Raw genomic sequence first — 9,168 nt, 5'->3', positions numbered from 1 at the left:
TTTTATACTTGTTTTGAAGGCTTGTCTGCCATGTTTTTTTTTTTTTTTTTTCTTTTCTCTTTTTCTCGGGTTTCTTAATTTTTTTGGTAAGGTTTGTTATTTTTCCTCCAACGGAATATTCTCGCAGCATTCCTGATACAGCATTTCTGTCGGCAGACCGTACGAGTCGTAAATTACAGTGTCTGATAGATAGACGAGTCATAGTACTATGTACATCTAGTGCTCAGCCACATATGACTTGAAGAAGTAGGGTTTAGATGTATATCTCCGTTCTCCGTACTTCCGTATGTCAGTCTAGATCGGACGGTAACGGCGCATATGCAGATTCTTCGGCATCGGGATTTGCTTGTCGGCATTCTCATCTCTACTGACTGTTACCGGTAGTTATTTACCGGTAGTTATTTAGTTATTTAGTTGACCAGTTACTGGTAGTTACTGATAACCAGTTGCTGGTCAACCAAGTAATTAAAAAGGTTCTCCGTAGTACTACATACTCCGTAAGGTTGCCACATTCTACTATCAGGACTAAAACTAGTAGTACCTAGTTTGTGGATCTCTGACATCGCCGGGTATGTCCGGTGCAAATCAGCCACGGCGCATCATGTAAGGACGTTGTGCCTCAGCCACTTGCCTGACCTCTACGAGTACGGAGTACCTACTACCTAGTAGGTAGTACCTAGGTACGGAGGAGTAACTACTAGGTACCTAGGTAGGCTAGGACCAATACATAGGTTTCCTAGTAGGTATCTACCTAGTAGGTACCTAGTTAGGTACCTCTAGGTAGCCATGAGTTACACTAGTAACACTAGTAATACAGGTACTGTATTGGTATCCACTGGAGGAATCAATCTCTGACTACCTAGGCACAGACTACATACTAAGAATGACTAAATTATTATATATCTAGTCAGTATCTACTGTAGAATACAATAGGTACTAAGTATGGAGACTCTGTACTAATAACTTCATGTAGTGCTCGCAAGTTGTGGAGTGAGGCTGGGGTTGGGGCTGGGCGAGGCTAAAGGGGGGGAAACACGATCGATCGACCGACTGTCATCGCCGCATCGCATCGAACTGGTGGGAACTGGCTCGTGGGGAACCCCCGAACTATCCCGCGTACGGCGCTGTATGTATGGTATGCGTCGTATGCAAAAGCATGTATGTCACATCCAGTATTTTCAATACTGTAATTAAAGCATGCTAAACCTTATGCGATTATATAAGCACTTGGCAGCGCTCTCCTGTCAGTACTACCCAGGTACGGAGTACATATGATGTCCTACTCTCAGTATATGGCCTACTTGTTATATAGTAAAACGATACTCCGGTCAGGACTGCTGGCTAGGTAGACTATAGTTAAATTGTCGAATAACCTACCTCACTTAGACTGGTGTATACCCGTCGAGTGGTCACAAGTCTTGATAGCTGTTTTGTTAGCTATCAAAAATCTTGTGACTACCTAGGTACTAGATAGCACAATAGTATGAGCAACTTCACCTTGTATACCATGATATCTTCACGGTATACCTAGGTATGCAAAAGTCCTTCCATATGGGCAGAAACACAAGCCATGTCGTTCCTTTATAACGGTCTGACAATGGCTGACTGCCCATCATCACCACTCGATGTCAGGTCCGGGAATTAGACCCAGTCTATCCAAGCAAGCCAAGTCCGAACCCCTGCCAAGAAGACGCATCTGAGAGAGTACCTGTCAATCTTCAGATGGACAGGGTTTAATTAAATGAGACCGAATTGCAGTCACCGTCGGCAATCGGTCAGGATGCAGCAGGAAAAGAAAAGAAAACAAAACACCCTGGTCCCTTCATGTCGGTCCGACATCCAGGGCCTGCTGTCAGCCCCGATCCCGAGACACACGCGCCGTTGATTATTATCACACTTCACGCAGAGACCCTGCTCAACGCCCTCTGGAGTAATCACTATTATTTGAGATATAGCTGCCCGAACGTGGTCACGTCATCTCCGATTCCCGAGGCCCGTCATCTGCAGGATTAGCATTCGTCGGTGAGAAGGATGAGAAGGAGGAGAGGAGGAGGAGGTGAACCTCCAGACAACAGAGAGGTTGAACAACTGCCCAAACGAGATCAAGGAATAAGAGGCGTTAATCTCCTACCCCAAGCTTCGAAGATGGTCATCTGAGGTCTGCCGGTGTCTTTCTCAGCTGCTGACTGGGAGGAGGAACTGTCGTCGAGCTCCCAAGGTTGTTCCTTCGTCGTCGCCCTCAGGGAAAGATTGGTCGAGGACGCCGATCATTTCCCTTCTCCGAGCAACGGAAGTGTTTGCTCTGTTTGCTCTTTTGCACGCTCTGATTGGCCACGGCTCCGACAATTACCCGAGGTTAACGCACTGCCCAAATGGGAAGCCGGCAAGTTGCCCCCCTCCCCTCATTTCTTCATCCCTGTCGCTCCAGAGCTCTGCGATATTATTAACTTGATCTTCGTCATCACGGTGTCCGGTGAGTCCTTGTTTCTTAGTCTCCTCCCTCACCCCAGTCGTCTTAATCGTGGGGACCCATGACAGCTGGGCGTGTGGTGCCTGAGCACCGCACGCTTACCACTACTTGGGATCTACCTGGGGACTGTCGGGTCTGCCTCCAGACTCCGGAATTCGACGACTGGAGACCATCAGGAGATGCGGGGAGGTGCTTGATTCCGAGGCTAACAATAGTCTACTATGGAGTAGGGAATGATGAGCAGAGGCCACTCTTATCTCTCGGAACAGTGGCCGTGATCCACGTATACGTCCACCCGCTGTGGCAGAAGATAGCTTACGAGCTACTATTCACTGCGCTTGGAAAGCTACTCCGTACACTAGGCTCTGGTTTAAAATGATACCTATCATACAGCCTCGGTCTTGGCCAAGGATGACATGGGTATGAAGCAATCCCACTTCCTTTATGGCCCCGTAGTTACATGGAAGGCTGCCAAGGACTCTCCAACCAGGCTATTGTGGAGTAGACAAATCCTTCTCGTCGCCTGCCCATCAGACAATGGTGGAATGACTGTCTGCCTGTGTCTGTCTTGTCTTTGTCGGCTTCCCGAGACTGTGGTTTGACTACTGACGCCGAGAGTGCCCGGATGAGGCGATTGATTGCCTTGGCCTCGTCTGACGAGGTGATCATCTCTTGATTGCAACGGCTGGACTTCGCTTCCAAAATGAGATTGGCAAGATGGAGTCACTGGCAAAGATGCCGGTCCACTGGGAGACCTGTGCTTTGAACGCTTCAGTCGTAGTGATGACTGAGCTAAATTTTTCCGAACCCACTTCGCGAGCTATCAGCCAGAACTAGGCCCATGGCCCCATAACACATCATCTCTCGCGCCACACCGCGAAGGTTGTTCACCAGGAAATTGTCTCCAGAAACTTGGCACTTTTCCAAGGCTGCCACCGTCTCTTTCCCCAAGCCCCAGGTATTCGCGAAGGAATCTTGGCCGTTCCACTCCTTCCACCAGCTGGAGATAAGCTTAGCTAAGCTCACTGAGTGCTCTATACCTCTCTCTCTCTCTTTTTATCTCCCTACCTTCTTTATTTCTTGACGATGGTCACTCCTATGCATTTTGACAAGCTGGCCAGCGTGGCGGCAGCTGTTGTTATCACATGCATCTAAAATTGACCCAAAAGGGCCCGTGTTCCAAGTCTCTCTCGAGCAGTGCGCGTCCGTGCCTGCTAGGCTTGCGGTGCTGTCGAACATGGGCCGAGCCAAGTCCTTTCACTGGAAGTCTGGTTCCGCGCCACCATTCGATGCATTGTTTCTAGAACGGCTCTAGTGGAAGGAGCGGCGGCCTAAGGGCAAGCCATCCTTTTGAAAAGGGTAAGGGATTGCACCAGATGCACGTCCGGTTAATCTAAATCGCGGAGGGGGTTGCATCATGACCTGGGTGGGGGGCGAAGATTTCACAGAGACTGGGAGATGATCGGTTTTATCTTAAAAAAAAAAAAAAAAACAGCCAGGCTGATTAAACAGTTACCGCGGGGAAGGGAAGAGGACTAGGGAACGGCTAGTACCAAGTACCAAAAGTACAACGACGACATGCAACAATAACAGAGCAAGATATAATGTCGATCGAATCATGCCAGTCCCAAGGGTTTTATTCCTGCCAACCTCCTCTCCCCACGGCACACACCGTCCCATTTCCATACCCACATTGTGGAGATATGTCGGCGTGCTATATCCTCCGATGGACGGATGCTCTGCCAAGCAGCTCGAAGAGGGGCTTCTTCTCTGTTGCTGCAGCCGATACTACAATCCTTGATCAATCATCAGCAACAGTAGCAGCGGGGTTCGACCGTGCTAACAGCAGGTTGCCAGCGACTCGTTGTCCTTTCCCCACTCTGCCCTTCCCCAGGTTTTGCTCCGTCTTCTCTGGCCAAATCTAATACCTCCGATCCCTACCCTAACTGGGACGCTAAGCGTCCGCCATCCAGTCGCTACCGCCTGGTTTCGCTTCCATGCATACTTCTCTTCTCGTTCCATCAGCCTGTGCCTCAATTTCTATGGGGAGATAAAACCACACGGCTAGCCCACCTCAGCTGACGCTGCCGCTGCCCGCTGGTCTGCTTTTTCCCCCAGTCCCTGTCAATCGCTCACCACACCATGTCGTCGCCCGTGGAGAAATCCTCCAAGCAGGCGTGCGACAATTGTCGTCGTCGCAAGATCAGGTGCAATCGTGCTGAACCGTGTGATAAGTGTCAACGTCTGCTGCTCTCCTGCTCCTACAGTGACGTGCTCCGTCGCAAGGGCCCCAAGTTTCGCACCCTCTACCCCCTGGCGCCGATCCATCCCCTCTCCGCGCGTGCCTTTGAGCTCTCCTCTCTGTATTCCCTTGACCAAGATCTTTCCATTGATGTCTTGAACCTCAATCGTCGCTTGAGCTCCCCGTCGTCGCCCACCTTCGCCAGCAGCGGTGAGGGCCAATTGCCCCCGTATGAGTTCGCCGAACAGTTCGCCGAACAGTTCTCGCGCTTCCTGCCCCAGGACGTTGTCGTCTCCTCGCCCGAGTCGTCGGGTTCCACGCCCCCGGACTCGTTCACTGGGAGCCTGTGTGTCCCGAAGAAAACGCGGCTCTCTGCCCCCGTATTACTGGCGCACGTCAACGTCTTTTTGAAATATCTCTCTCCTGTCATGCCCATCGGGCGCCGGGAGCTCCTCCAGCGGGATAGTCACCGACCGGACAAGCTTTCGGTCCCTCGGTATGCCTTCATGGCCGCCCTCTGTGCGGCCACCCATCTGCAGCTCCGGCTGGATGGGTCAGCCGCCGCCCCGTCCGACGGGCAATCACTGCTGTCTGGAGAGGAGCTTCTTGCCGAGGCGGTCCGGGCCCGGCAAGAGTGTGATGTCGTTGAAGAGATGGATATCGAGGCCCTTTTGACTTCCTTCTTCCTTTTTATCTCGTATGCCAATCTTGAAAGACATGACCACGCCTGGTTCTATCTCTGTCAAAGCATCTCCGTAGCCTGTACTTTGGGTCTACATCGGGAGACCACGTACGCCGAGATGAATTCGGAAGAGGCGACCGAGAAGCGGAGGATATTCTGGTTGCTGTTTATCTCCGAGAGGCAAGTCATTGACCAAACAAAAACAAAAACCACTCCCTACTCTGTATGTTTTTATCTGTCTCGGTATTAGTTGCTGACTGTGTGTTTTGGTGTAGGAGTTATGCACTTCAACAGTCGAAGCCGGTCCTGTTACGCAGCTCGATTCACAAGCCCCAGGTGCTCAGCGCCGAAGACCCGATACTGACGTACGGCTTCATCAATCTCATCACTCTCTTCGAGAAGTTGACGGTCAATCTCTACGACTGGATCTCCACCGGGGCTGGGGATTCCTTTTTCGAAACACCACCCTTTGCCTCGATTCAGTCGAGTTTATGCAAACCCATTTCCTTGGATGGCGTGCTCGAAATCCAGCAGGTCGACGTCCTCATTACACAACAGTGGCTTCAGGCAATGATGTGGAAGTTCTCCATGTGTCATACCTCGCAGCCGGCCATAAGAGACGAGACGGTTCTTCCATTCCAGCTGCCCGTCTTGGTAGCCAAGTCCACCATGCGCGTCATCAGTGCTGCTTCGCAGACTGCTATTGACGCGCACGGCATTGGAATGGTTCGTCTTCTCCTCCACCTACCCCTTCCTCTTTTCCTTTGACTTCGGCTCACACGTTTTTAGGAACAAAAGTTATATGATATTGGAGCATGTCTGGCAGAAGTCATCCGCTCTCTGGGCTCCAAACTCGAACTCGGCCTCGCCGACACTGCCGTGAATCCGTCCGAGATTCTTTGGGGCATCCTCAACACCCTAGGACGGATTCGTGGCTCCCAGTCTCACTTCTACCCAACACTCATGGGGCGGTGTCAGAGTGCCTCAGGAACCGACTGTCCCGTACCCACGGACCCCTTTGCTACCCCCTTGCACACCCCAACAATAGACGAGATATCTAAATGGAACAGTCCAGATCTCGACTGGGCGATGATGTGCTTTTCTGAGGATATACAAGGCGGCCACTCCTACAGTCATAGCCATTCTCATTCTCATTCTCATTCCCACTCCCACTCTCACTCCCATTCCCATTCCCATTCCCACTCCCATTCCTCTCTACTATGACATGAGTTTTTTACTATCCTTATTGCCGGTGTCACTCCGACCAACATCTCATAACCGACCTCTTGACCATTTTCTCCTCTTCTCCTGCCACCATGAACATGGTCTGAATACCCTCTTGCTTGATAGCAACGGAGTTTGGCCTTTTTTCTTTTTTCTTACACACACACACACACACAAGATGTTTAACGTGACACACGCTTCTCATGTTGATGTACCTAATGGTTGATGAAGACTAAGGTCCTGGCGCAACATTCAGGATAGATGTCCTATCTACCCTGTCTGTTTATAGCCTCGGCCTCTGAGTGACGAAGATAGATAGATATATATACATATATATATATATACTGACCAACAGAAGAGAATATAGAATAGAATTGATGTTTCCTAGGTATTATGCATGAGGATTATTCTATAGAAGACAGATAGGACGTGATACTTATATGTTGTTTATTTCTAATATGATCCCAGTCGCCGAATGACTAGATATCTATCATGACTCTATCTGTATATGCCGGGGAAAAAGCCAACCCATCGTACCCAAGTAAAAAGGAAAAAAAAAAGAAAGTAGGCTAGGTTATACTACATGTGCATATAGGCTAGTTACAGATTGAGGGAGTATGTACCCTACCTAGTAATAATAATAACACACGGAAGAGAAAGAAGGGGGGAGAAAAAAAGGAAAACACATTTCATGGGTCATATATTCAATCTTCATGGCCGCCAGATCAGCTCTAGGATTTCGGCGCCTCGCGAGGGATCCCTACGGATGTACCACTGGTGAACGGAGCCGTCGTGGTGGTCGAGAAAGGCGTCCTGCAGCAGGTAGCTGACTTTGCTGGTGTCCTTGCCACGCAGGGGTCCGAGCTCGTGCAGGAAGGCCTCCTGGGAAGCATCGTCCTGGTCGCTATCCCAGGTGTCTTCTATGCTGTGGTCGTTGGGGGCGAGGTCTGTACCGCGGTGGATGATGGAGAAGCCGTTGGTGAGGATCCAGCCGTCGGTGAACTGCCACTGGTGGAGGAGGCACGAGTCGCCGCAGATGTCGGCCACGACGCTGAGTTTGGCCATGTCGGCATGAAACCAGGATTTCCAGTGGTGAAGGGATAGAGGTAAAGGGCGACCGGCCTCGAAGAAACCCGAGACATCGCCCATCATGTCGAGCTGGCGGAGCCGGTGGTCGATCGTCAGCCGTACGGCGGTGTTCTGGTAGATGCACTTTGAGATCTTCTTGTCGCCCGTCGTGTCCATAAACTGGCACTCCGGGTACGCCGTATTGAGGGCTTCAAGTAGCGGGCGCGATAGGAAGACGCCCGCGCCCCCATACGCCATCATGCCGAACGTTGCGATCTGTCGGATGCTCTCCGATACGCCACCTAGGTAGATGGGCGCCGTGTCGTTGTAACCCGCCAGCGCATCCACCAGCGCACTCATCGACGGGAAGAATGTGTCGTCGTCGATGATGCACGCCCAGCGCGTCTCCGGCCGCTGGTTTTTGTGCAGTAACGGGATGAGCGAGAAGTACCGCTTATTATACTCCTCTGACGACTCCGAGATGTACAGGTCGATCCCCATTGCATCCGCGCGAGCCTGTACCTCGGGAATATACTGGCCGGGCTCGAGAAGCGCGAAGATCCGCGTGTTAGTGTACCCGGCCCAGTGGGAAAAGGCGTCTAGCGAGTCATTCAGCCGTTTCACCGTCGTGGCAACACCGAAATCAATGTGTGAGGCGTCCGCTCTTTTCGGCGGCTCAGGGAACTCTAATGCGATAGGATTGGGGTTTAAGCATCCATTCGGAGAATAATCGACCTCGTCTTGATCCTGGTCCTGGCCCTGATCCGACCGTTTCATCCAGCTAGTCTCCCATAATGGAAAGTCGAGTTTCTGCGTGATGGGTAGTTTGGCCCGAGATGGCAAGGCGACTACCTCCCGCTGGGTGAATTTGGAAAGCTTGTGCACACCAAGTCGGGCTAGCCTTGCGACATCGACATCGCAGGCGATGCTTGTTGACACGGTTATGTTCGGGGCGAGCTGGATCTGTGTACCTCCGAGGAAGGTATCTGGCCAGAGAAAAACGGTAAAGCCGACAATGAGTATAGATGCGACCAGAAGCCGCACAGCCTTCTTTCCCAGCGCTGTCCCACTCCAGGCGAGACCGTCTCTAGTTTTCAACATATTCCTCTTCCCCTCCCTCTCTCTCTTTCACAGCGACGACTAGGTATATCGCGGACAATACAGTTAATTAATGGCGAGGTACCGGTTGGATCCAAGCATTGCCAGGACGGACAGACCCACCGGTAACTCTTTGAGACTTTGACGGTCGCGTGCACGGTGACAGACAACCAGAAAGACTGCCGCAAGAACCAAAGAAGAACAGAAATAAAATAAAAATAAAAATAAACAGGATGAGGGTATGAAAACGACGGACAAGCAAAGAGAGGAAAAGACAGACGGGCCACCACGGTCTGGGTCGGGGTTAGGCGAGGAACGTCCCTGATTAAAACTTCAGGGTCACCCTGGGCACTGGGCAGCAGCAGTGGAGCGCGGGCGACAAGC

At 51.3% G+C, this 9,168-nt stretch overlaps 3 protein-coding genes across 3 annotated transcripts; 2 read left to right on the top strand and 1 right to left on the bottom strand.

Moving 5' to 3' along the window:
• Nucleotides 1-2,870: 2,870 nt before the first annotated feature.
• On the top strand, nt 2,871-3,450 carry ASPZODRAFT_135554 (hypothetical protein). The gene has a single exon (XM_022723833.1). It carries the CDS (start codon nt 2,887-2,889, stop codon nt 3,070-3,072), a length of 186 nt encoding a protein of 61 aa, XP_022578603.1. The 5' UTR covers nt 2,871-2,886; the 3' UTR covers nt 3,073-3,450.
• A 1,162-nt stretch (nt 3,451-4,612) lies between these two features.
• ASPZODRAFT_145210 (hypothetical protein) lies at nt 4,613-6,618 on the top strand (the record flags this gene model as incomplete). Its single annotated transcript, XM_022725081.1, has 3 exons — nt 4,613-5,617; nt 5,689-6,120; nt 6,184-6,618. 3 exons carry the CDS (start codon nt 4,613-4,615, stop codon nt 6,616-6,618), a joined length of 1,872 nt encoding a protein of 623 aa, XP_022578602.1.
• A 711-nt stretch (nt 6,619-7,329) lies between these two features.
• On the bottom strand, nt 7,330-8,787 carry ASPZODRAFT_145209 (hypothetical protein; the record flags this gene model as incomplete). The annotated part of the gene is made up of 1 exon (XM_022725080.1): nt 7,330-8,787. One exon carries the CDS (start codon nt 8,785-8,787, stop codon nt 7,330-7,332), a length of 1,458 nt encoding a protein of 485 aa, XP_022578601.1.
• Between the last annotated feature and the right edge of the window lie 381 nt (nt 8,788-9,168).

Source organism: Penicilliopsis zonata, assembly GCF_001890105.1.
Source record: "Penicilliopsis zonata CBS 506.65 unplaced genomic scaffold ASPZOscaffold_15, whole genome shotgun sequence".
NCBI lineage: Eukaryota > Fungi > Ascomycota > Eurotiomycetes > Eurotiales > Aspergillaceae > Penicilliopsis > Penicilliopsis zonata.
This window is presented reverse-complemented; position numbering and strand designations above follow the sequence as displayed.